Source organism: Zeus faber (genome assembly GCF_960531495.2).
Source record: "Zeus faber genome assembly, chromosome: 20".
Lineage (NCBI taxonomy): Eukaryota > Metazoa > Chordata > Actinopteri > Zeiformes > Zeidae > Zeus > Zeus faber.
The window spans coordinates 6,857,358-6,883,951 of NC_137207.1; the positions used below are offsets into that span (position 1 = coordinate 6,857,358).

Here is a 26,594-nt window from a genome sequence, read left to right on the forward strand (position 1 = left end):
AATCAATTCCAGGACATGGTTGGTCTTTTCATTCGGTTTGCCCTCAATATCAGTTATAGAATAGATTGGTTTGCAATGCATTTCTCTTTTAATCAAATATATATTTTTAAGCACCACCGCTGGTCTCGAGACTTCTCATGAATTGAATAATAAACTTTTTGTCAGCAGAACCAGAGATTAGAGGAGATCTGTGTAGTTTTCCTAGAATTCCACGACATTGCCAATGTGAAAAATACCATGCAGAGTTATAGGATTCCATCATGACCATAAAACAACAGACGACTCAAGATGGTGAACAGGGTCAACAGGGATTTAATGTTTATAAACAAGAACTTTGCATTTAAAAAAAAAAAAAAAAAAGAAAAAGAGGAAAAGCATAGAAAACAGACAACACAAAATATCTCCTCTTCCCGTCACTCTTCGCCCGTAGCCGTCTTGATTATTGCCGTTCTCCTCGGTTTGACAGCCTCCTCAAATTTGTGAATGGCATCATTACACACTTGGTTCTGTCAAGGTAAGGGGGGGGGGGGGGCGATACAGGGATAAGAAACACTCAAGATGTATTGTTCTTGCCAGCGGTTGCAAAATTGCCATTGTTGAAAATGAGATTTGATTACAATTACAGGCTATTTTCTCCTCCTCACGGTTTACCATCCTCCTAAACCCAGACACGGATTTCTAGATGGATTTGCTGCTGCTACCCCATCACCACTTGACCTGGTGATCTCTGAAGGCCATAATATTCTGGTGAGTGGCCATTCTAGAGGTTGACATAAAAAAAATAATAATGAAATAAAAAGACCTGGACCACTAAACATGCCAAGTCCACGAATAAGCGTTTTATCCACGCAAATACAGCAGACTTGTTATCTAGTCCTAGACTGTTAAAGAGAACCTGTTGGAAAGCTGAACGTGATTGACAAATAAAAATCTTGAATCTTGAATCTTGAATGGAGAAAGACCAAACTGCGGGTTGACTACCAGATCGATAAAAACACACTTAACTATTAAGAAAATAACTTCAATTTCAGGACAGCTTTGGCTCAAATTATAAATTGACTCCTGCTGTGCTGAGCCCCGCTCTTCACATAAATGGAATGAGTTTCTTCTCGTGTTGATGGATGTAGCCCGTCTCCCACAAGGAGGTGATGCTGCAGCAAAATTTCAATTGCCCTATTAACCCTACTCCCTCAATTTAAATTGTGTCTATTTCTTATCAAACATTTTGAATATAGTTGACACTTTCGATCTCGTGGTAAGACAACATTTTCTGTGGTGTCCCACAGGGGTCAGGTCTTGGTCTCCTGTTATCCAACCTGTACATGCTGCCTCTTGGTACCATCACACAGAAACATGATGTGGCCTACCGTTCCTATGTGGAAAACACATGTAAATAATGGTTTTCGTAGAGATGGGACCGATCCAATCCAATTTTGGGTGCCGATACAGACACCATTCACTCATCGGGTACCGCCGACCCAAATTCCATTTCAAGGTCTGCCTGCTCGAGAATTCAACTTGGCAAATAATTAACCCGTGAAGCGCAATTCAGAGCGTGTGCGAATAGGAGATGAAGGTAAAACAAGGGTTATAGACGCCGCATCGACTGCTTTGGCCATTTGGTGCAATAGGTCAGCGTCACCACCACATTGTAACGGGCAAGACTGGCCTGTAAACAAATACAGCAACAAATGTAAACTAGGGATTTTCTGGATAAAAAAAACCCCACTATAACGTTTACTCAACTGATTTCAAGGAGTTATTTTTATGTTCAAGGGTTTATGATCTACGTGAAGAAGAAAAAAAAGTAAATAAATAACCCCCCCCACTTGAAAATAAATAAATAAATAAATAAATAAATAAATAAAAAAGCTCCGGCATCAGAATCAGTATCGGCACATATGTATCGGAACTGAAAAAATGTTGACCGCCGCGTCTGTAGTTTTTGGATGATAGATGTCATTAATCTCTGGATGTATCAGGTTCACTGTCTCTGAAACCCAGCAAGCAGGTCACAACCCTGACTTTTATCCTGGACACTGATCTTAACTTCTGGTAACTACTAATGTTGCATGGACGGCATTTTATCTGCACCCTCTGTGTGAGTGTGTTGTAGGGATAGCACAGACAGAGAGAGAGAGAGAGAGAACATACTATGATAAACTTGCGCCTCTCCTTCTCCAGTTTGAGAAACTCTTCGACAGACAGATCTTCCACATTCTTCTTTAGGTTGATGAAGTTACACTTCGAGGAATGAGACTTATGCTCTGCTCTGGAAAACAGGACAAAGACAGATGAGCGGATTGTAAAGACAAGACTCAAATACAGGAGGCCGGGGCTTAAATTTTAAGGAGGAATTAAAAAAAGAAAATAATGAAATCTGTCAATTCAAAGTTTGGGGGTATTTAAGAGAAAGTGAATGTGCTTGATTGTTTCCCCCTGTTTAGAAAAACAAAATTATCAAGATGGTGTGGGAATTAAATAACAAAACTCCATTCAGGACCTTAAAAACCCACCTGATGGTAATCTGCCTATTGCCAACAGAACTAGAGAAACATTTTGTTCTTTATCCATGACTGCCTGCTAAATGTTGGCTCCATTACAGAATACAGCATTAAAATAATTTTTTTATAAAAAAAATATGAATTTATTATTATTTTACACTACAACTTTGTCCTGTTCAAGTGACATTGGAAGAGTCTTGAGTCTTCCAACCTCGGAAGGAGGGGTTTTCTAATGAACCTCTGTTAAATTAGACTTATTAAGCCTTTTCTAGATATACTTGTGGGAATACCAATCATTTTTAGCACTAACATGGTCAAAACTATTCCCCACCAAAAGTAGGTAAGGAGAAAAAAGTTGCTTAAGTACAGACAAATCACAGTAGTTTGATTATATTTTATTTTCTGTTGTAAAAGACAAACTAATGTCTAAAGCTCATTTGCTTTTTATAAATGTAATCATATGTTTAGCTTATTGCACTATTTTCTAAGCCTAAAGTGTATATTTAAATGTTCTTTATAACTGCTGAAATATTTTTTTAATTGTGTAAATTGGTGTGAGGAAATGTGTAATGTAAGCATTTCACTGTACAGTCACACTCCAAGTGTCTCTGTGCATTTGATAAATAAACTTGGAACTTGATCTTGATCTTCATCTTGATCTTCTTCTTTTCTTTCAAGTCGCATTTCGAATAGAATTGAGATCCTCCATTCATCCCAATGGGGCGCGACCAAAGAATACATTGCACTGTAGGGCTCAGCCCAGAATCTCAAATAGCCAATGGTCCTGTTCTCAGATACGGAAGAGTACGAGTTGGTTCTATGGACCACATCACGATTAGTGGGGATAGCCTGGGCCATTTTAATCTTGAAAATGTGTGGTATTCCCCTTTAAGTCACCAGCAGGGGAGGTTTGGACTTTCAGTTGCAGACTTTAGATCTTTTTAAAATAAGGTCCACAGTGAAAACTATCCAACGTGTACTTGGAGGCCCAACAAGACGGATCGCAAATAGACGATGCCCTCATTTCATACAAATACCACTGAAGGAACTTAAAATGATATTCAAGACTTATCCATCATTCAACATTGAGCAATAACACATTTCCTATGCTGGAGAAATAGGGAGTGCTTACTTTGGGTCATCTTCTGGTTCCCAGCCTTCCAGTTCTTTCTGACAAAAGAAACACTGAGCGGTGTCGGGGCTGTTATCTGAGGGGGTGTGGACAAAGCCGGCTTCGGCCATCTGGAATGACAAGCGATGTCAGGAAAAAAACATCACCAAAACAACGGGTTCTTTCGAAACGTTGTGGTGATATTCAATTTATGAGGGTGAGGAGCAACACTCTTCTGGAATGCGTTTTTTTTTTTTTACAACAACAACAACAACAACAACAACAACAACAACAACATCACGTTGAATAATAAGTATAAACTGGGTGTTGTGTACAGGCGGAATAAATATGTATACAAGCTTGGCCATGGTTCATTTCTTTACTGGCTGGATTGCTCACATAACAGTGTCAGGTTGGGATGGAAAAAAACAGTATAGATAAAAACAAACAAACATGTAATCTATAAACGCGCAGCGATTGAACGGACAGCGTCACACGGGACGTTACGACGGACCCCTAAAACGTGTGACCAAAAATGCTAACGTTGTGCTAGCGGCGCAGACTCGACCTTCACTCACGTTCTCTGGGGTGCAGGAACAATCCTCGTCGAACGGCCACCCGGCGAAGGTTTTGAGCCGGTTTTCCAAAAAGTACATTTTGGTTTCCTCTTCTCGGCGTGGGTCCATGGCGAGCAACCTTCGAACGCGCGTCGACGCCGCAGCGGCTCGCTGGGGCGGCGTTTTGAAATTTCGGCGGACGCATTCTGATTGGCGGGATGACCCTGTCGCACTTCCGGGTATCCCCACTGGTTAACGTAGTCGTCGCGGGCGCCACCGGACTTCCGGGTATTCCAGCTGGGTAATGTAGTTCTAACTCCGGAACCACACGGCGCGGAACTGCGCGTCCTGTGTCAACAACCGGTTCAGTTTGCGTTCGTCGAAAAAGTGCAGTAGCGTCGTGTTTTCCGCTGTTTCAGTTTAGTCTTAACGAGGTGTTTTCTTTCTTGGTCGTAGTTTGTCGGCTCCATGGAGGGACGCTGCGCCGTGGAGACGTGGGCAGCGCTGGGCTGCTCCACGCCGCGCGCGGTCCAGCTGCTGAATACCGGGACAGATGTGCTGCTCTGCGATGGTGGCGCCCACGTCACGGTCTTCGGTATCCAGGAAAGGAAAATAAAGGCAAGTCTATCCTTGCGTCTATTTAATCCAATTCAATGTAAAGGGTATGCGACGGATGGAAAACACGAAACAAAAGTTAAATATAATCAAACATTAAAACGGGATAAACTTTAATCAAAGCCTCCGAATTCCCCACAATCTCACTCTGATCAAGCATCTGCGGGTGCACCGCCTCACAACAAACAGGACTTGAAGGATCTGCTGCTAATGTCTTGGTGCCAGATACCACAGGAAACCTTCAGAGGTCTTGTGGAATCTGTCGGTTTTTGGTAGCACAAGGGGGCCTACACAATATTAGGCATGTGGTTTTAATGTTGTGGCTGATTGTTGTACATATACACTCCCTTAGCACTTCATTAGGAACACCTGTACACCTACTTATTCATGCAATTATCTCATCGTTATGTAATCGTGTGATCAGTGTAATACATGAAATTATGCAGATATGGGTCAGTAGCTTCAATTAATGTTCACATTAACCACCAGAATGGGGGAAAACAAAGTGATCTCAGTGTTTTCGACCATGGCATTGTTGGGGCAAGACGGGCTGGTTCAAGTATTTCTGTAACTGCTGATCTCCTTGGATTTCCACGCACAACAGTCTCCAGAGTGTACTCAGAATAGTGTGTGTGTGTGTGTGTGTGTGTGTGTGTTTGTATACAGATCGATGTATCTGCATCTATTTTTCATCCGTCTATCTATTCAACCATCCATCTCATAACTTTGCTTCTCAATTAGCACAGGCTACCCTCCAGTTTCCCGGCCCTGTGAGGGACCTCATCCAATACCACGACAAGCAGACCATTTATGCCACCTGTGAGGCAGGAGTTTACTGTGTAAACCTGCCGTTCCTTATGTCTAGGTATGCGCCATTGTGTCTCCTGTTGATCAAAATATGTTAAGCACAACACTTTGCTGTCTCCCCTTTGCCCCTGTCGTGTGTATGTATATGTGTGTGTGTGTGTGTGTGTGTGTGTGTGTGTGCACATATATGTATATATATATATATATATGAAGGACAAACACCCAACCACTTCTCTATTGATTCTCAGGGACCTTTTGTCTGTCTCCTCTCCAGGGTCCCGAGCTCCTCAGCCAATCTGGCCTCCAGCCCCTTAGTCCTGGAGGTTTCCTCTGATTGGCTGGCCATCAGAGAGCAAGGAGTGTCTTCTGTGCTCTCTGTTGGCTCCATTCTCCTCACCCTGTCCCAGAGAGACTTGCTCTGGCACTTTACTCTGTACAAAGTACTGGCCCCTGTGGAGTCCAGGGCCGGTGGCCATGAGAAGGTTGTTCGTCTTGGTCTCCCGGTGGAGCGAGACCAGTGTGGAAGACCCGAGAAGAAGCCTGTTTTGAGCTGTGTTCATGCCGGTGAGGAACGAACCCTATCGCCCTGTTCTCCCGAGACACCCGCGGGAGACGGCCATTTCCTCCTCGAGCCGCTACTCTTCAAGCTCCTTTTCGGGGTCGACGCCGCCCTCGCCAAGTCGCCCGTCTTCCTGTGCGGCCTGCCCGACGGGCGCCTGTGCTTCCTCCCTCTGCGTCCGCCGCCGCTCCAGGTCCGGGTCCTTCATAGCCTCCAGCAGCCGGTGGTCTTCGTCGGCGTGACGGCTGTCACGGAAACCGGCCCGAGCACTCCGCAGCGGTTGGTGGCGGCAGGCGGATGGGGCAGGGTGGTCACCATCAGTTCCCATCGGTCGCCGCCAGGAGGAGGAGGGGGTGAGGTCGCCGGTTTCGTGGAGGGCTGCGTACCTGGGCCCGTGGTGTGCGGGCGCGTGGACCGGCAGCGGTTCTACTACAGCACCGGATCAGATCTCCTGGCACTGGACCTGGTGGAGGGAGCTGCTCGGGAAGGAAAGGACGCTGCTCTTGGAAGCCCCATCAGCCTAAATGTCTGTGGAGTTGTTGCCCTGGACAGACCCATTCCTACTGCCGCAGGTGAAGACGCTGCGGCCTGAGCTCAATACGAAGTCAGAACACCTCTAACCACCTCTCTCTTACATACACAAGCTACATCAAATCTTTGTTCCATGCACACAGCACTCAACAGAAACATTCGTCCATGGATCAAGTGGCCATTTAGCTTCAGGGGTTTGAAAGTGGCCAATTGCTTACACTCGCGATCAGTCCAAGCAATCGCCGAGACAATGCACAAATTAAAATGTGTAATTCAGCAAGGAGCTCAACAGCATCTGTTATGCTAAGGAGCGTTGCCCACCTAAGGGCTGACACACGCTGTATGTGTTAGAGTGTCTGTCTGACAATCACTTGACGTCAAAGGTTGATAAAAAGCCGCGGCACTTTTGTTAGCCTCTAGGCAGCTAATGGAGACGCCGCGGTGGGAAAAACTAAATGAGTTGATTATCCACCGATGGAGGTGTTGGAAATCGTGTGCCCTAATATCCCTTTTTGCACACTATGCGATTTCCTTTTTTTTTTTCAAGTCACCTTTGTCTGAAGCAGATACTTACAATAAGTAGATTTTGTCATAGTATGAAACCTCTGTATATCTAAACCTTCTTTAGCAATAAGCGTTATTTCCATTTTTTTCAAATAACATCCCAGAAAAAGCTTCTATAATTGGTAACCAGCAAACATTCTATTTTATTTGTTGCTGTATTAGCCATGTGGCAAACAGCTAGGTGATTGAGAGAGGGACACACTAGAGACGCGGCACACAGGAGCTTTAAGCTCTCTATCTATATCTGTACACCAACCTTTTTGCAGATTTTCCTTATCAAAAACCATTTCTGCACTTCAGACTTAACCTCATCGTGTTTTTGTTTTCCTGTCGCGGCGACGCACCGCCTCACCAGGTCGGGTGCAGCTTCTGGGACTGAGCGCCAAGGGGAGGCTCCAGAGGATCACCTTACCCGAAGGGGGCGAGGAAAGAGGGTTGCCCGGCCTCCCTTCATCGCAGGTGGGCCAAAGGGTGAAAGACCTACTGGCTGCCATCGGAGATGTGTGCGAGAGGTATACTTAGACTGGATTTGACAGACCCCCAATTGGTGGGTTCCCATTATGAATATGGGTTTTGTGCAAATTAGGAAGGTGCAGAAAAAGTAGGAAAACAAGAGTAAAGACAATTTAGTGCGGATGGCAATTTACTCCCAGGTGGCATTCCCATCTCAAATATCTACAGAATGTTACAAGACAGAACAGCTTTTCCATTTCGCTGAATGTGCTCGTGTCTCGCTTCCCCTCAGAGCCGCGGTGTTGAAAAGCAGCATTCAGTCCAAAAACCAAGTGCTCAAGCGCCTGAATCAGGTGCTGAACGTCAGCTGCCTGCTGCTGTCCCAGCGGAAAACAGAAGGAAGTCTCCCCGTGCAGAACAGGCCGATCAGATGCCGTGCTCTGGCCCGGTGGAGCACGCTGTTACAACGAGACTCGTTGAACCTGAGCTGCACGCTTGAAAACTCCAGTCCTTATGTTCTGGAGCAGGGCTGGACACTCTGCGTCACCGTTCTACTGCTGTCCCATTCCCTCACGGCAGGAGGGGAAAACTCCTCCAGAACGTTCTCCTTCCCCGTCCGCAATCTCCACCCAGGGCAAACGTTTGAAGTGGCGGCACCCCTGGTGGCGGCGGGTGACACGCGCTTCCCAGTGACCGTTTACTGCTCGCTCGTCATGACGCTGCAAAGCCTGCTGGGACAGGAGGATCTGGCCAGCCTCCTGGCCGGCGGAGATCCAGTTCAATCTGCGGGGTCGGACGGCGATTGTTTCAGTTTGCCCGTGGACACGCTGACGGTGGATTGGTTGGATGCACTTCGGGTGCAAACAACCTCGGAAACTTCGCTCCCAGAACTCATCCCCGCGGACGCCATCCAAGCTTTTCTAAGCGCCCGTATGGTCAACCAGAGGAGGTTGGGGCAGGGAGATTCCCCGGGAGCTGATGGGGAGCAGTACTCTGCACACGTCAGGGTGTCATCAGAACTGCTGGGGGCTACGCTGCCTTTGAAGGAGGCCCCCGATGCGGCTCCGCAGGTGTCCAAGGTGGCTCCTGGGGGTCTGTGCGTCTCTGTTCTGGAATGGCTGCTGCCAACACGCTCTGGGGGAGACAGCACGGGGCCACACCAGGAGAGAAGCCCAGTGGTCTGTGCTCGATGTCCGGCTGGGTGTCCAGTCCAGCTGACAGCTCAAGAGGTGTGTGTGTGTGTGTGTGTGTGTGTGTGTGTGTGTGTGTGTGTGTGTGTGTGTGTGTGTGTGTGTGTGTGTGTGTGTGTGTGTGTGTGTGTGTGTGTGTGTGTGTGAGAGTTCTTTAGCTTTAACATTTTGATGCACTTTACTGAACTCCACTTGACTGTTCTCGTCAATGCTTCTACTGCTTGGTTATAATGTCCATCTTTTACTAATGATTGTTTCTCAAATTTTTATTGTGTGTCATTATCTTAGTAACGCACCACCGGTCACGCTCAAAACAGGTCAACCATCAAAGTCAGTTTAGTTGTCATCAAGGTATCGTGACTTTTGTCCTACGATGATGTAGGACCTCAGTAACGCCAACAGTAGAATCCTAAAATGTCAGTATCTATGGTTGGAATATAGAATTGCGTTTCCCGGAGTAAATCATCGGCCCCCTTTGCATTACTTCTTGTGATTTCTCTGCGTGTGTGTTCCTCAGGTCACCATCGGGGAGAAGAATGACGGAGGCCTTAAAACAGTGGAGATCTTGATAGAAAGCTGCTCCTTGGCCGCTGTGTGCGGACTGCACCATGCTGTGTTGTGCCGCATGCAGGTAGATACTTTGACGCTGAAAGACGGCGCTAGTTTGGACAACAAAAAACAAAACGGTAGAGATGGATACATTTCCCAGCATCGAAGCGTGTAGCCGACGTTGTTCTATGACTTGAGTGCCTTCACAAGATAGAAGATACCCAAAGCTTACGTTTCCTCTAATTGGCCTGGATAACTGACGTGTATTGATATGAATGAACATGTTTTGATGAACAAAATACTTTGCAGACCCTCCTGCAGAGGGCACCGGAGAAGGCCGCCTCCACCGTGAGCGCTCAGGCTTTGGGTTTAAGACGAGCACTGCAGCGGGCCGAGGTAGGAGCTGGTTCACAGTCTGCTGCTATCACTGAATTCTGCTCGTTTGGAATGAAAGCCTACACGCTCCAGATTCTCCTCGGTGACATCTTTCATTTAGAAACAGAAACCCATATTGCACCCTGAGTTAAAGCAGAGGTTGTCTTGTCTTAATGACTAATAATGACTCAAGACATTCTCCTTTTTTTTTTTTTTCTCTCTCTCTCTGCTCATTTCTTATTGGGTTCCAGTCGGCGTTGCGGTGTATCCACGAGTCACGCGTCCCAGAGGCCTCTGGGGTGGGTTCGACTAGGGAACAGACGGACCTGTCGCTTTTCCGTGTCTACAGACAGCTCAGAGAGGACCCTCTAGTCATTGTCTGAGCCGTCGAAGCCCTCTACTCCATGTATGCTCTTTGCTGACTCCTGGTGTTCATATCTGTTAATTGCAAATTCTATTTGGTCCAGAGCTGGATGCATAATTCATGGTGCAAACATTTCATAACTGATATTTGAGACAAAAAAAAATTACATTTATTGTACAAACTCAAGCCCTCTTCTTATCCTGTCTACCCTGGATGCACCGTTTTGATTTTGTGTGTACTTTAGTGTGTGTCCGTTGTACTCGACAAGACAGCTTGGAGCACAGATTGAACAGGAAAAGCGGGCACTGGTTCACAAACAAGGTGCGTGCATGCTTCGTTAATGTCAAGGATTTAGTACGACCGCGACTAAAAGTTCTTAAAGCCACAACAGTAAACAGTGTGACGGTGAAGGGACGTGGACATAGAGGTCCGGCATAAATCTGGGGTTTGCGTTCATCAGGTGACAAAAGGTTTTTATGATTTAACAAACTTTGTTAAATACAAATCACATGTCTCGCCACTAAAGACAAGTTTTATTTCCATATTCATAGAAGAGTAAAATAAGAAATATTGAAGGAAACAATAAAAAAAAAAAAATTGAAATCATGAAAATTCAGAAATCGTTAGTAGCCGCGTCCATATCAGTACCCTGTGTGCATCTGTGTACCCGGGATGCCATAATTACAGTCTACTACTGTTACTTAAGAGGGGATGGGTCTGTACAGGAAACACAATCATTCTGACCTGCTAATAGGCCTATTCTCTGTCCGCACTGCTCTGCTATTGACTTAAAATGGGTCGATATGTGACTTCAAATAGAAGAGTGGTGAATTGATCTTTTTTGTCCTGTCTTGTCCAGCCACTTCCTCAAGCGAGTGCTGGATGAGCAGTTTCGTTTTTACCTGCTTTTGCCGGTTTTCGTCAATACATTTCTCCGTTGTGGGGTGAAAACACCAACTTAATTATTAACTGTGAATTGCCAATCAATTGAGACGTTTGACTATTCTTTAAAGATTTTGGATGGCCTGAGGGTTTTTTTTTTTATTACGTTTTTTGTATGTCCAAAAAATGAAAAAGCTAAGGACCCACACTGGTAAATACTGTACTAAGCATACAATTACTACAAAGTACAGTATACATTTTCCTTCATTCAGCCCCTTTCCCTGGTCTTTCCTTAGCACCACCTTTCCCTTCCAAATTTTGGGACATATTTGCAACCCTTAGGATTGTTGAAGTTTTAGAGAAGTGTCAAACAGAGTCAAACTAAGGTGAGCGTCAGTGGGAAGCCATAAACATGGTTCTTCAAAACATGAATGTAAAGTCAGCCAGGAAAGTCACAGCTCAAAATGTACTTCTCCAAGGACGGGGCCTTTTTTTTTTTTTTTTTTTTTTTTACCCCAGGGTTGTCACTCGTCATCCGTTAGCCGAACAAACTCCTCCGGAAGTTTTAAGATGTGGATAATCAGAGAGGCGCAGCTGCACAGGGGGACTGAGTCCAAAAACCTTTTAGTTGGAGGGATGGCCTTTCTGCCACCCTGCCGCCAAAACTCAACCTGTGCCAAGGAAACGATGAGCGAGGGATGTGGGTAGAAGCTGATCACGTAGTCGACGTCCTTTCTGAGGATCACTCGGTCCGTGATCCTGACTGCCGTGGGCCATTAGGGATCTCATCTCCAGAGGTCTCGGCACTGCCGCGGTCCAGGAATGGATCAGTACTCCCACAGGGCCGAGCTGTTTGGGACGAGTCCGTCACCCTTCAGTGTGCCACCTTGGTCTCCACGAAGGTATTTGCCGTTCTTACCGCGGATGGCGACGCGGCCGTGCTCCGGGAACTCCAGGCTGAAGTCCTCCGGGGTGTCGCCGTCGGAACAGACCAGCCCGGCGCTGTTCACGTACCAGAAACGCCCGCTCGCGCCTACCCAGCACCACGGAGAAAACAGGAGAGGAATCGTCACGAGAGGGATGACCACTGGGAGTGTGTATACAGTATAAGAAAAGCACGGACAGGTGGAGCTGGAGGAGACATTGTTTTGACCTTTGATGTGGTAGGCGCCGTCGCTAAAATCCAGGGTGAAGATGTCGTAGACTGATCGGCTGCCGTCCAGCGTGTTGGAGTTTTTGTGGTGGCAGATAAAGCCGTTCTCTCCTCTCAGGATCAGCATCGGCCGGTTGATCAGCTTTAAAGTCAACTGTTCGTCCTCACCTGGCCACAGGGTGGCAGCAGAGGAACGCAGAGAAAACGGGGTAAATGAAGGCTCGGCGGTAACGGTTCAGTGCTATTAAAGAGTCCCATAGAAAGGATGATTTTTATGTTCCCAGACTTACCAATGGAGTCACTGACTGCCAGTAGCTGGCCATTCTTCTTGGTGCAGACGTATTTACCGTTGTTGGCTCGTAGCGCCACCCTGTGCCCCAGCCACTCCACTGCAAACATGGTGTCGGCTGACCTATGTAAAACAAACCAAAAAAAAACCTAACAAAGATGAGACTTAACTGGGAGTGAAAACAGATGAGGTGACCTATAAGACTGGGTAACCTATAAGACTATTCATTCCGATCAGGAGTCTTATAGGTCACCCAGTGGCGTAGAAACACAGAATGATGTAGAATGTAACACAGTCTTAGTTAAGATGAAATATGCAGGTAATGATGTTTTAGTTCCCTGCACTCCTTACACAAACTCATTACCCAACATTTGTCTCAGTGACCCCAGTAGGACAGAACTTTCGTTATTAGGCCTGCGGGTTTAATATTTCATTGTATAGCTGTCTTCAATCTACTTGGGTGTAGAGGGTGGAGATAACTGTGTCTCGGTACTATCTCTGTTCGGGATAATTTCTAGTGAACTCCATTACATTAGTAATTATTATGTTGAGTCATGGACCCTTGAATCTCCCATAGGGCCCTATCAAGGGAAAGTCTCTAAAATTAATTATTACGGATTTGCCGCATCAGGGACTTAAGGATTGTTGTTCCAAAAATTCAATGGAAGACGGATCCCGACCGAATGAAGAGAAGACATTGTGAATTTGGCTTTAAACTGTTTCAGCACCAACATAGCAGAAACCTCTCCTCTATCCAGGGCATGATGTTTTTTTCTTGTGGCTCACTCAAGTTTTGTCCGCACAGGGACTTTATTCCTAAGCAAAAAGCATGTCCAACAGTTGGAACAATCACTGTCACGCTGAGCATACAGTACTACTGGCCCTACAGTGCGTCACTGTCCTTGTCGATGTGTAGAACCCTGCAGGGTCGGACTACCTTACATTTCAGTGGCCGTGCTTTGTATGCCTCCGTGGGCCACCAGGGCCCAGTAGTTCCCTTCGCTGGTACGGAACATGCACTTCCTCGTCTCCCTGTCAATCTCCATCTGGAATGTCTCCATGTCTGTCTCTTCCTCCTGATTGGCTGACAGGCTGACTCCTGGGGTGGGGATAAAAGCAGCATTTGTGGAACTTATAAAGACCATTTTCTTAAAGAACTTTCCACAGGCTTGCGAGGAACGCCGGTAAACCGGTTCGGACCGACCCACTCCACCTGAAGATGTCCTGAAGTTTCTTCCCAGGGTGCTTTCTCTCTTGCTTTCTTGGTCTTTAGCGGCCATACTAACGCCTCGTTAATTGCCGGGGGAATACAGCAACACAACAGCTTGCTGATCAGTTTGTATTGTTAGGTTTAGCTTGGCGTGGTGTGAGGGAGCTCGTAATCATGTCTGATCCCTGGATGTTGGGTTATTTTTAAGTGGTTCAGTCCTGAGAGTTACCCTTGATACGTATACCCAGCCCTGCATGGGCACTCCCACCGTGGAGGGTTGGGCATTAACATTTTTACTGATTGCTGGGCAGGGGCAGTTCTAGGCGTGGTATACAGTAAGAGGGTCTGCATTCCCCTGCACCAAGTCGGACTCTCTCACATTCCTTCCTGACATCGTCACCTCATGCACATTTCTTCTTTTATAGTCTTAAAATCTCGCAAAATGTGTCTTTGGCTTTGTTATTCTGTCCCTTAATACAAATGTTTGTTCATGCATTACATGTACTAAGGACTACAAATGTTATATCAGACAAATAGATACATACATACTAGAAAATTGAAGCAAACAGAAGTCTCTGTAAGACAATCTTGTGCGCTGTAAGTATATAAGCAGCAACACGGGTCCGCATCATAACAATAATACTCAACTTTAATGGCTTTACTTTTTTTTATGAGCCACGCTGCCTAATTAACACCCTGGTACAAAATAAGCACCTTTGACTGACAAAACAATTACTGGAATAACTTAAAAACCAATTAGTTTAACAGAGAACATACTTTCCGCTGTGGGCTTGTCATTATCAGCCCATGAATTTACACATACGCACACACGCACGCACACACACACACACGCGCACACGCACACACGCACAAAACACATTCGGATACACAGCGAATGAATGTTAAATCGGCCCTTCGTAATCAAGCCAGTGGTAAAACATTACATGTATTACTGCTACAATACAAGCTGCAAAACACGGTCATCTAATTTTTTGAACCATATCTTGACATCATTACAATTGTTTACACAAGCAAACCCGTGGCTATTTCCCACAGCCAGGTTGCAGATTGTGGCAGACTAAACCCCTAAATTAGATACATCCTATCTCCAAGTTATTTCCTAATCCTTTAATGACACTGATCTGTGCGCTTTACTCCCCACAGCATCTCCCCCTGCTCTCCTGTTTGGCCTCCCCTTCGCACCCCCCCCCCCCCCCCCCTCCATATCTCCTTCTTCCCCTCTCTGCCCTCGTGCCTTCCAACCTTACACCCACCGCCACCACCCACCCCCTTCATCGCAGCGGGGCTCTGATATAATCAGCTTTGGACTACCAGCCTTTCAACCCATGAATCCCCTCAACGATAGAATGGAGGCAAGAACAGGAAAAGAACGGAGGATTTCAAGGCCTGTGCTTAGCAGGATACACAGATAATTACCGGCCCCTCTCAACCCCCGAGCCAATAAACGGAAAAATGCGCAAAAACGTGGAAAACATGCAAAGATATACAAAAAAATATAACCCGACACGACTATCTACTGCAATCCGCATTGCCACCTCATGCCGACTTGTCATGAATGGCACAGGTGTGCCCACCTGTGCCCTGGGAAGATGAACCGTCACCAGAGGACCACTCACAAACCAGTCTTTTCTACAATGAGTTGGAATGTGTGTGTACGGGGACAGCATTGTGAGGACATGGAAGGCCTAGGTTGTGCTTCCAAACCCACCATGGTAATCTATGTATCTGTAAGCACTTTATATATGATGAATAAATCTTGCAAATTTATACAGCCGCTTAAACCGCTAATTTGAATTGCATGTGAACTAAACATTCCATCCCCCAAAGTCTGCACTTTTTACGATCCGCGCTCGGTCGACCATTGTCCCTGCACGCTCTCTCATCCCAACTCAATGTCATGCTCTGTTTACTGATTTAACGTGTCCATTTCACCCTAAGCCAAGTCAGAGACAGTCCGCAGACAGGGCTCAGCTGGTACCTCGCCGCGGCTTTCTGAAAGACCAGAGGAATGAGAGAGGGAGGAGAGGAAGAAGGCGGATTGAAGAAGGGCATGAAATTGAGAACGATAGAAGAAGAGATTGGATAGGGTGGGACCCAAGCCAGGAATCTGGGCTATCACCTGCTGTATTGGAGAGACCATCTCTGACCCCTCCAGTTGGTCAGACATACTAAACAAGCATACACACTCGTAGACCATACAGCATAGCGCACATACCGCTATGTGCTATTCTATCGGTCTCTCTCACACACACGCACACATGCACACATGCACACACACACACACACACACTGTATATTCAATGTCAATATTTTGGATCAAATTCTGGTCTCTCAACACCACACACACATAAAGCAAGCATGGACAAACAAAGACCCCCAAACGGATACACACAAATGTGTTCACACTAAAGCACACGCTACTATCTCAGGAGTGTGTGAACATTTTGGGACAGGCCCCACTTCCCAGCTCCACTTTCCGCTGTTGTCCTACCTGGAACTGAAAAACTGGAGCAGGCCTGACTAATCAATCAGCGATGGATGGCTCTGGCATCCATTATTAATGGTAAGGTGATGCCACTGCCGCACTATCACCTATTTTCCTGTTTCTCTCAATCCCTCATCCTTCACTGTTGCATTTTCTTCTCCTGTCTGTCCCTCTATTCATCTTTGTCTGTTTCTCATTCCAGCGCGTTGTGCACATTTATGTGTGTGAGTGTGTGTTTGCGTGTGTGTGTGTGTGTGTGTGTGTGTGCATGCGTGTGTGTGCGCGCACGCTGATGGAAAGTATTTGTCTGCGTAGGATCATCTATTTTTTTCTCTTTCCAGGGTGAGTGCATCACTGTGGTCTTAGGATACCGGGCAGGTGATGAGAGAAATGATGGCAGTCATCACATGTGCATAGACACAGACTTGCACACAGAACAGGATAAGCATAGTAAACACACACTTCTGAATCTTTCAGGGAGCTATTTACAACGTGTTTTTGACTTTGTATGAAAGTGCGCGGAAGGTGAATCAACAAAGCCATTTTAAAACATCTCAAACTGCTTTATTAACGAGGCATTCACATCATTTGCAGTGCCTTTTAAATGAGATAGTAAACATGACACCTCTGCTCTGCTGGGAGTCCATGCCAAGGTGTTGATTTATGTGCGAACGCAGCAGTGCCGGTGACAATGGGGAGGCTGCGCCGGTCCCGCCCGCATACACCTACGCCTTTTGTCCTAAACTCCTCCGAGAGTCCCTCCGCACTTTTTATCCCACCATCCATTCTCCTGCCCCGCGCACTCTCCCCTCTTTCCTCCTCCCCGTCGGCGTCCCCCCTTTTGTCACGTACTCCGGGGGCGCTAACAGCAGAGCTTAACGTCCCTCGGCGGTGCTGCTCACTGCTTTCTCCTTGGAATTCAACTTTCGTTTGTTCACTACTCCCGTACAGTTCCCCCGCCTCTCCTTTTTTGTCGCATTCCTTTTAATGTTTTTTTGCCTGCTGTTCTTATTGCTCAATTTTTCATACAACTTTCTCCCAAACTCTTTCAAACAACACACTGATTTTCAACGAGGTAACAGAAATGTGTATTGTCCAGTTAACATCTCTAGAGGGCACACGCACACACAGCGTTACTTTATGCCAGCTATCACTGTAAATTGTGACAGCATTGAATATATTCTCAGATTGACCATCCTACTTTGTTGTATTTGATCACTTTCAGTAAATGCTGCTTCCATCATGTGAAACGCAAATGGAATTTTTTCCCTGTCGAGTGCTGGTCTCTATGTGTTGAAAAAGGTGAAGAATGATTGGCTTTCTTGTCGGTGGGAGCCTACTGTGACTGCCTTTGCCGGCGTGGGGGCAGGGTCACCCCAATCTGGGAGCCTGAGAGCGGAGGGGCGGAGAGTCTTTGGCCACTGCAAGGAAGCGGCTAGGGTTTCTGAAAAGGGACCCCCACCCCCCCTACCGCTCCTTCTATGAACACGGGCTGACTCCATCAATAATTCAACGCACTCACCTCACTTCACCACTCGCCACCAGTGGGACTGTGTATGTGGGTGAGTGTGTCAGAGAAAGAGAAAGCTTTTGTTTGAACAGGACAAGTGTACGCAGAGTTAAAGAGAGAGAGAAAAATGGTTTCTATGGTTTTGCATGTAGAGCGCACAATTGCGTGTGTTCCAGTGCACGTACGTGTGTTTGTGTGAGTGTGTGACGCTGTGTGTGATGGGGATGTCGATTTTAAATCATTTCGAACTTTGCTTGCGTACCACTTTTATTTCTGAATGCACAGTTATATTTAATAATCCTTGCTTCATTTTGCTTGATGGTCAAAAGTTCAGGTGCGCACAATATTCACTGGTGGTTTGGACTCCATTTCTTAATATGTGCGTCACTGCCCTTATCTCTCCTGCCCTCTGGCCGCACAACCCTCACAGCCAATCAGCTCGCCGCGCTTGTAGCCATTTGGTTATTGCCTCCAGCCCCCGCTGGTCCCCAGGAACAATGACCAGGCAGCTATACAGTTACAGCACCCAGCGCTGGGGTAACTCTAACCCACAGACAAGAATCTGCAGCCCGTGGACATGCCGTCGTGGCCAAGTGTGGTGAATATTGGTGTGCGCCGATCCACCCCAAACCCAATTTCAACCACTCACACATACACAGGCCAACAGTAAATGTCATGATAACAAGTACTTAGACTAAACCTATGGTTATGTAAATCGACAAAATGCGATGCTGTTGTTGTCATTTCACACTAACAACAAATGGCAGCCTTTTTTTTGATCCTATCTATTTAAACCCGGGTGGCTGTGAGGCCAGCATGGAACGGGGGAGTAATCCATCAGCGCAGCGACAGTGCTGAACTGTGTGCACGCTGGTTGGATAACCTGTTGAAACAGCCTTATCACTAGACCGGAGAATGGAGACATTGGACGGCACCAACCGAGAGCTACTGTATCAGGGGTTACGAAGGCAAAGGGCACGAGCATTGTTGCATCATCAATGCTAGAAGAGATTTTCAAACAACCTCCTTTTAAATGCAAATGATCAAAATCACCGCCCCCTTCCACCGACAGCCTCCTCTGCCTGCCCCTGGTCCACAATCTTTGACGGATAAGCCATCTTGAGGTCTTTGGTAAAATGATGGGAACATTTGAAGAAGACAATCGTTCGTCGTATTTCTTATATTGCCAAAATATAAAGAAAGTAAGTAACCCCCTGCCACGTCTTCATTACATATCCTATCCTTAAACAAATCCCCCAGGAAGAAGAAAAAATCAGAACCGAGCTTTAACAATAGAACGACATTCAAATCACAGGAAGGTTGTTTGAAATGAATGACATATTTAGGTCAGGTCCATCTCATTAGCCACGTCCATCTTGTTTTCCTGGAAAGATCCAACAGGAGCCAAAATGATGTGCATATGCAGATTGAGGGGAGAGGGCTCGTTAACGCAACAGACTACATTACCCATAATTACTGGCTGTCATCTGCCAATCATTCGAAAGGCGTCTATTCCTGGGTCATGCATATTCAGCGTGTCCACCAACAATTACACTTCCTCTGCATCTGTAAGCTCAGTTTTCTCAAGGCATATCAGTGCACCGTAAAACTATAGGCTAGTCGTAGTAATTGTAGCAGTTGTCAAAGTTGTACTGAATACGCTGCTACATTATGTATGTGTGCACTGTATGTCAGTTCGGTGCTTTCAGCAGCAACTCGGAGGAGCCCCTTCCATTTAATCATAGCTACGACCTGTAAAGCCTACTTCTTAATCCTTCATCTTATCCTTTTCTAAAATGTCTGGTTTGTCTTTATACACTGTGTTTTAAAAAGTTTAAAGTAAACAAAAAGTAATCCGGTTACGTGATGCAGTAAAGAAAAATATTCTATTATAAATGGTAAAACATTCTCAGCCCTGTGTGTGATTGAAGGCTTAAACGGTACGAGACACGGGAGGCTTAATCAACTGACAATGTGAAACTCCACCCAGCCCATGCGATGGCGTGTTGAGTGTTCCCACCTTGTCTTATGGACACGTAGCGCCCATTAGCTGCCATCAGCACCACCTGTGGGTGACTCTCCTCCAGGTCAAACAGCTCATCTTTTCCGGGCTTGGAGCAGCGCCCAGACCGCAGGGTGCCGGTGGGCCCCATGGGAGACAGGTACTTCGCCTCGCAGTCTTTGAAGGCCAGCTTCCCGCACTTCAACTCCAGGGTGTACGCCGTGGACTTCCCGCTCTGCGTCAGCAGCTTCCCGTCGTTGCCGAGGTAGCGGCTGTCGCAGGTCTTGAGGGAGTACTTACCGCCCTGGTAGACGAGGGTCAGGAGCGCCGCCACGCCCCACGGGATATTACGGTCCACCGCCACCTCCCCGTCCTCCGCAGAGAGGTGTGCGTAGCGCTTGCGGGCGACGGAGAGCAGGTTGGCCTGCGGGTGGAGCGCCAGGTGCGTTGCCCACAGCTCGGTGTCCGTGATGACCTGGGCGAAGCAAGACAGGTAGTCGTGCGAGCCGCCGAAGAAGCGGAGGTGCTGCTCGGACTGCAGGGCCCAGCGGCCGTCCGACTGGGCGACGATGAGGAAGCGGCAGTCGGTGTTACGCCCTTCGGCCTCGCAGGACACCTTCCCGTCCTTGTCAGAGGCCAGGTAGCGGCCCAGGTGGCTGCGCAGGTACACCACCTGGCCGTCTTGGGAGTCCTGCTCCAGGGTCCAGATCTGCTTCTTCTTCAGACTGGGCGCTGAGGCGTTCACCTAAAAGATGTCAAAAAGACCACGACTCTTGAGTTCAAAGTACCACAACGTTAACACTGCCCGGCACCAATCCTCAAATGGTGACTTTTACGGCAGGGATGCACCAAAAAGACTTTCAAAGGACAAAATCACACACACAAAGACTTCTGTCCGTCCTAGTAGTGCACACACGAGAGGGTTTAGCAAGGACGGTGATCACATATCTTGGGGTTTTAGCGCACACTTCAGGAGCCTAGAGCGAAGATTTATGATCACATCAAACCATCCAGATATTCCCGCAAGAGTCTCAGACAAGTCGTGGACGGATCACCGGAGTTTCTCACCATTTTGAATCAAACATACCGGCGGTGACTGTGGCACGTCCCTTAACGACTCTTAAGACAAGAGATTTCCTCATGATTCTCTTAAGCTCTTGAAAATGTGTCTGGGGCTCAAAAATACTAGCAAAAACTCTGTGGTGTATACCAGGCATTGGGCAACATGATTCATGAGACATGTCCGACGGGCGTAGGGGATGACCCCCCTACAACACCGGCAAGGCTCGGCACCCAGCTCCCGCCGCAGCCCCGAACGCTCGGAGCGTAAGGGTGCTGCGAGAAACCACCGGAACTTCTCAGTACTTCTAAGTGACTGCTATTGTATACGGCTGTACCTTGAAACCAAAGGCCTCGGCGGTGAGATAGCGGCTCTCATAATTGATGAGACCAAACTGCAGCTTTAAGGGCCGGTTCCCATTAGCAGGCATGGTGGCCTGCAATTAACAGAGGAGGACGGGGGGAGGAAAGCAGTGAAAAGGGGGGTTAAAAAACACACCAAAAATAGGACTGAAAATGAAGAGAGACTGTACGGGGGAGGGAGCTCGGGGAGTTTGAGGTCACGGAGAATAATGAAACTAGAAAAGCAGAAAGACAGGAAATCAATTCATTAAGGTGCAGCCTTATAAAGCACTCCCTCGGACCACAGACCGCCCTCTTATTTTCTTTTCTTTTTTTTCCTCTCCTATTTTTTACATTTTTCCAGCCTCCTAATTTACTCACTGTGGTTTTGTGGTTTCCTTCTCTGCAGGTCCTGCGGTTTTAATTCCACTTCCCAGATTTAAGAACTTTCTTCTTTCCCCCCCTTCTTCCTCCTGGTTATTCTGCTTCTCTCTACCTGTCTTTCTTTCCGTGTTGTTTCTTTTTTCCTCCCTTCCCTCTCGACTGTGATGCTCGGTTCTCCCCCGCCTCGCCTCCCCTCCCTCCCTCCCTCCCTCCCTCCCTCCCTCCCGTAGTCCGCCTCCTGTTGTTTATAATCGGGATTAGAAACAAACGAGGCTCAATCCGGAATTTGACGTCACCCCCCTTCCTTCCTCCTTTCTCCCCCCTTCTCTCTCTCTCTCTCTCTCTCCCTCCCTGCCTCCCCCTTTCTCTCTCTCTCTCTCTCCCTCCCTGCCTCCCTCCTTCTCTCTCTCTCTCTCTCCCTCCCTGCTTCTCTCTCTCTCTCTCTCCCTCCCTCCCTCCCTCCTTCCTTCTCTCTCTCTCCCTCCCTGCCTCCTTCTCTCTCTCTCTCTCCCTCCCTCCTTCCTTCTCTCTCTCTCTCCCTCCCTCCCCCCCTTCTCTCGCTCTCTCTCTCTCCCTCCCTCCCTCCTTCCTTCTCTCTCTCTCTCTCTCTCTCCCTCCCTGCCTCCCCCCTTCTCTCTCTCTCCCTCCCTCCTTCCTTCTCTCTCTCTCTCTCCCTCCCTCCCTCCTTCCTCCCTTCTCTCTCTCTCTCTCTCTCTCTCTCTCTCTCTCTCTCTCTTCTTCCCACCTGGTCCTGTAATTCCCGGAGCGTGCGCCACAGGCTATAGTCAAATTTTAGAAAGAGCGGGCGCGAGCAGCGGCGCGTGGACAGGGCGTCGTGGTTGGCCAGAGGTCACGCGGGGTCGCGCACAGGTGTTTTTTCTTTCGTTTGTTTGTTCTCTCTCTCTCTCTCTCTCTCTCCCGCGGCAACGCAAACCCTCCGCCGCGCGACAAAGAGTTCGTTCTCGTTCTCTCCCCCCTCTGTTCTTCTAAGCTCCTTTTTCAACTCCTGCTCTTTCTCGCCATCCTCCCTCCACCCCCCCCCCCCCCCCCCCCTCTCTCTCTCTCGCTCTGTGAGCTGCCGTGTGTAATCCTGCCTTTCTCCACCTGCGCCATCGTTATCACACGGCGCAAACAAAGACAGGTAACGGGAAACAATGCACGCGCCCACACACACACACACACACTGACACACACACACCCACACGCGCGCGCGTGTAATCGGAGCGCTCCCCGTGCCCGTGGGCCGATGCAGCCTGAGTGCGTTTCCTCTTACCTGCCCGGCATGGGCTTGTGTTACACAGCATCTCTGATTGCAAGCTCTTTGGGTCAGTGTGGATGGGACCAGAGGCGGGAGAGTGGGGATGGACCCGGGGGAGACTGGGGAGACTGGGGAGACTGGGGGATGAAAGTCAGCTGTTTCAGGAAGACATATTCCTTCTATATACATCTATATGTACATACAGATGAGGAAATGTTTATGTGTGCGTGGAGTGTGTACCGAGCCTGTTGGGGTATGCTGCACTGTTTACTGGGCGCGTGTGTGTGTGTGTGTGTGTGTGTGTGTGCGTGTGTGTGTGTATAATCAACCTTCACCAATCAGCCTGATATTAAGGCAGTGGAGTAAACAGACAGGGAGGTTCCTGATTCCTCCTAATCCTCAACCCAATCATCCCAACCTGGCTAATCTACTGCCGTAGCCCTCTCTGCACACACACACACACACACACACACACACACACACACACACACACACACACACACACACACACACACCCAGAGACACAATCAAACACATCGCCATCTGCTAACCACAGACCGTAAACGTACACCAAGGCTTTGACGCACATCAACATACATGTTATTCAAACGTAGCCACACAATTCACTCCACCACAACCTTGTATTTTCTCATCATTGCGTCACAAGGAGGAGGGGGGGCCTCAGCAATTAACCAAACTTTACTATTTGAATACATTCCTTTATTGAAAAAGAATTGAGTGTCATGGACCGTCAGAAAGACTTACATTAATTGTGTTATATGGTATATACCTTTTGTTATTATTATGGTTTATTTAATTCTGACGTGCTTCTATTTTTTATTTCTTTTTATTTTGATTTTTTTTTTCTTCTGTTCTTTTTTCGGTTGCGTTTTTTTTACGTTGCTGTTTATCATTAAGGTTTGTGTTATTTTATTGTGTACAGTCAACCGTTTTTATTGTATATTTTATTGTATATTTGTCTATTTGTTGTTGTTGTTGTTTTTGTTGTTATTATTATTATTTGTATTATTATCATCACGTATACATTTCAATATAATTCATGGATAATGTGAAACTTTCAAACCACGTCCTACAATGAATAATTAAAATGAGCAATTTAAATTCAATGTCATTTCTGTAAACCGGAGGATGATGAGAGACTGGATCCGACAGAGGGCGACACTGTTCCACCCACTGGTCTAATGCGTCTCAAGTCAACTCCACCACCGACACGTTTCCCTGGAAGAAAACTGCAACGCCTTCGGTTTGTTTTCGGGATTATTTATTGTTTTGATTTCACGCGATGGAGCATGACATTAAATATAAACGATCAAATTGAAAACATCAGTGCAGATGCGTTTGGGTTGATATGTATAGACACTTACACAAATTCAGAACAAGCGGATGAAATTAATCTGACAAAAAATAAGCAGTGAATAAAAAAAACAAAAAAAACGGTTGAGGGCTACTAAAAAAAACACGCATTTGTCTGCGTTTGTGAGGGAAAGAAGATGTTTGCGTGCCCAGCAGAGTATTTTCGTGTGTGTGTGTGTGTGTGCGTGTGCGTGAGTGTGTGTGTGTGTGTGTGTGTGTGTGTGTGTGTGTGCGTGTGTGTGTGTGTGTGTGTGTGTGTGTATCCGTGTGTCTGTGTATGTGTATGCGTGCGTGTGTGTGTGTTCACCTCATCACCAGTGTCCCCATGTCTGTGGACTCGATTCCCGTCATCTATCAAATAACACACACAAACCACAAATCAGAATCCCCCATTTGCATACCTGAGCCCCCCTAAAAACCAGACTCTCTCTCTCTCTCTCTCGCTCTCTCTCTGTCTCTTGTTCTTGCTGTGTTTCTATCCCCTCTCTTAAAATAGAACCCAGATGCAGATGAGAGGAAGGAGTGAAGAAGAAGAAAGGGGGGGAAGAAGAAGAAGGAGAAGAAGACAGCAGAATAGAGTGAGAGGTTGGAAAGGGTGTGAGGGGGGGTGGAGAGACAGAAATGCTCGGCCTGTTCGCAAATCAAAAAAAATCAAAAAAAAGGGGGGCTCCACGCTGCTATTGTTATCAGTGCTATTATTTTCATTACGGTGACTATTATCACTGTAAGTGCGCTTCCCCCTCATGTGTGTCCTATCCCACGCATCATTAGCTCGCCCGCCGTGGCCCCGAGCGGCCGTGTCATCGTCTGTCGATGTTGCCGGCGCTCCCGCCGCCGTTGGCGCGGTGACGTCTGTCGATGGCCAACCAGATGTTTTAGCTGTGTTTTTTTCTCCCCCTCCCCTCTCTCTCTCTCTCTCTCTCTCTCTCTCTCTCGCTCTCTCTCTCTCTCACCCACACACCCACCCACCCACCCACCCGTCAACCCTCTGCCCCCACCCCTAGTGCCTTATTCCGTGATGTCGGCTGTGCCAGGTTTGCCGTGGCAACTGCAGAATGGTGCTTCAGAAGCCATTACTGCGCCCCTCTGATGACACTCAAATAGCTATCATTACAGCTCCTCCAAGGAGACGGTGTGTGTGTGTGTGTGTGTGTGTGTGTGTGTGTGTGTGTGTGTGTGCGCGTGCGTCCGTGTGTGTGTGTGCGTGTGTGTGCGTGTGGCGGGAGGAGCAGGGCGGATGGAAAGAGGGAGGGAGGCAGGGAGGAAAGGATAGAGGGAGAGAGGGGCATGGAAGGGATATGGGGCACACGGGGGGAGAAAAGTCAAGCAACGGAATAGAAAAATGGAGGGAGAGATAGATGGGGTGGGGGTGGTGAAGAACGAAAGAGGGGAGGAAGGGAGGAACTTGACTGAATGGTTGAAGAGATTCAGGGTGCAAGGAGGTGGGTTTTTTGGGGGGTGGCTGGCAAATTACACAGGCAGCATGGGAGGGAAACGGAGTTAAGGCACTCGGACGCCGGGACGAGAGTCAACAGACAGAATGAACGCCTGGGAGAGAGGGAGAGAATTTCAAATGACCATTTCTGTGTTAACGGCCCCCAGCCTTTTCTACCCTATTAAGTTCTATTCTGCCATTACCTGGAACGGCAGGGTGCACCCTCCCCCTGCCCCCCCCCCCACACACACCCACACACACTTCCTCACCCCAGTTTCCCTCCTCCTCCCACATTCTCCTTTTTTACCCAGCTACCCAGCTTTTTTACCCAGCTACCCCTGGTGTCCCCCCAGCCCTGAAGCCCTCCCCTGATCCCATGCCTCTGTTGTAACGGTACATCTCCCTGTCCCTCTCTCTTTCCCCATATTATACCCGTTGCTCTATATACCGCTGTTTTAGTGGTTATCAAGCCAGGGCATAATGGAATGGCCTCGTTATTAGGCGTGTGTGTGTGTGTGTGTGTGTGTGTGTGCGTCCGTCTGGCGTTGTCCTACCTGGAGCCTAGAACTGGAACAGGCCCGACTAATCAATCAGCGATGGTTGACTCTGACATTCATTTCTTCTTTTCAGGATTAGTACATGCCAAAGAGCTTCTGTCAGAAGGGTTCCCGTCTGTGGGCCCTTTACTTTACTCCTGCCGAGCAGGGTCAGCCCACGAGTTCGCCAGAGTAAGGAGAACGGACTCTCCCTCCTGGGTCGCCGAGTCGCCAAGGCCTGTGTCCTCCTGTATTTTGAAGGCGCATTTTATCCAATTTTTTTTTTTTTTTTACTGTAATGCAAACTTCAGCTTGGGACCAAAGTTGAACCGTGAAGGGTGACGTCAAGCGGGTTCCTCAGAACACAAGTAGAGGCGAGTGCACGGGTACTTGTGTACTATATGCGCCTTGTTTATTGTTCCCTTGAGCAGGGCTTCCTACCCCTGACATTTCAGTAAAGCGACTCTTGCCGTGG

General features: G+C 47.5%; 3 protein-coding genes across 3 annotated transcripts; 1 reads left to right on the forward strand and 2 right to left on the reverse strand.

The window, feature by feature from the left end:
* Positions 1-296: 296 nt before the first annotated feature.
* birc5a (baculoviral IAP repeat containing 5a) lies at positions 297-4,349 on the reverse strand. Its single transcript, XM_080021033.1, has 4 exons — positions 4,194-4,349; positions 3,637-3,746; positions 2,155-2,272; positions 297-506 (listed from the first exon to the last, which is right to left on the reverse strand). The coding sequence occupies exons 1-4, from the start codon at positions 4,299-4,301 to the stop codon at positions 414-416; spliced, it is 429 nt and encodes a 142-aa protein (XP_079877159.1). The 5' UTR covers positions 4,302-4,349; the 3' UTR covers positions 297-413.
* A 41-nt stretch (positions 4,350-4,390) lies between these two features.
* faap100 (FA core complex associated protein 100) lies at positions 4,391-10,300 on the forward strand (the record flags this gene model as incomplete). Its single annotated transcript, XM_080020730.1, has 9 exons — positions 4,391-4,411; positions 4,629-4,790; positions 5,546-5,652; positions 5,869-6,725; positions 7,604-7,760; positions 7,994-8,930; positions 9,409-9,522; positions 9,750-9,836; positions 10,067-10,300. The coding sequence occupies 9 exons, from the start codon at positions 4,391-4,393 to the stop codon at positions 10,196-10,198; spliced, it is 2,574 nt and encodes an 857-aa protein (XP_079876856.1). The 3' UTR covers positions 10,199-10,300.
* Positions 10,301-11,888: 1,588 nt separating this feature from the next.
* Positions 11,889-21,221, reverse strand: fscn2b (fascin actin-bundling protein 2b, retinal; the record flags this gene model as incomplete). Its single annotated transcript, XM_080021056.1, has 6 exons — positions 11,889-12,094; positions 12,215-12,382; positions 12,505-12,626; positions 13,446-13,602; positions 19,750-20,476; positions 21,129-21,221. The coding sequence occupies 6 exons, from the start codon at positions 21,219-21,221 to the stop codon at positions 11,889-11,891; spliced, it is 1,473 nt and encodes a 490-aa protein (XP_079877182.1).
* Positions 21,222-26,594: the final 5,373 nt, after the last annotated feature.

Bases quoted from the DNA above. Each gene is read 5' to 3' on its own strand.
- birc5a (XM_080021033.1), bottom strand. From the start codon at position 4,301: ATGGACCCACGCCGAGAAGAGGAAACCAAAATGTACTTTTTGGAAAAC. The intron at 3,747-4,193 runs GTGAGTGAAGGT...TTGTCATTCCAG, and splicing joins GTTCCTGCACCCCAGAGAAC to ATGGCCGAAGCCGGCTTTGT. The intron at 2,273-3,636 runs GTAAGCACTCCC...CCTGTTTTCCAG, and splicing joins GAACCAGAAGATGACCCAAA to AGCAGAGCATAAGTCTCATT.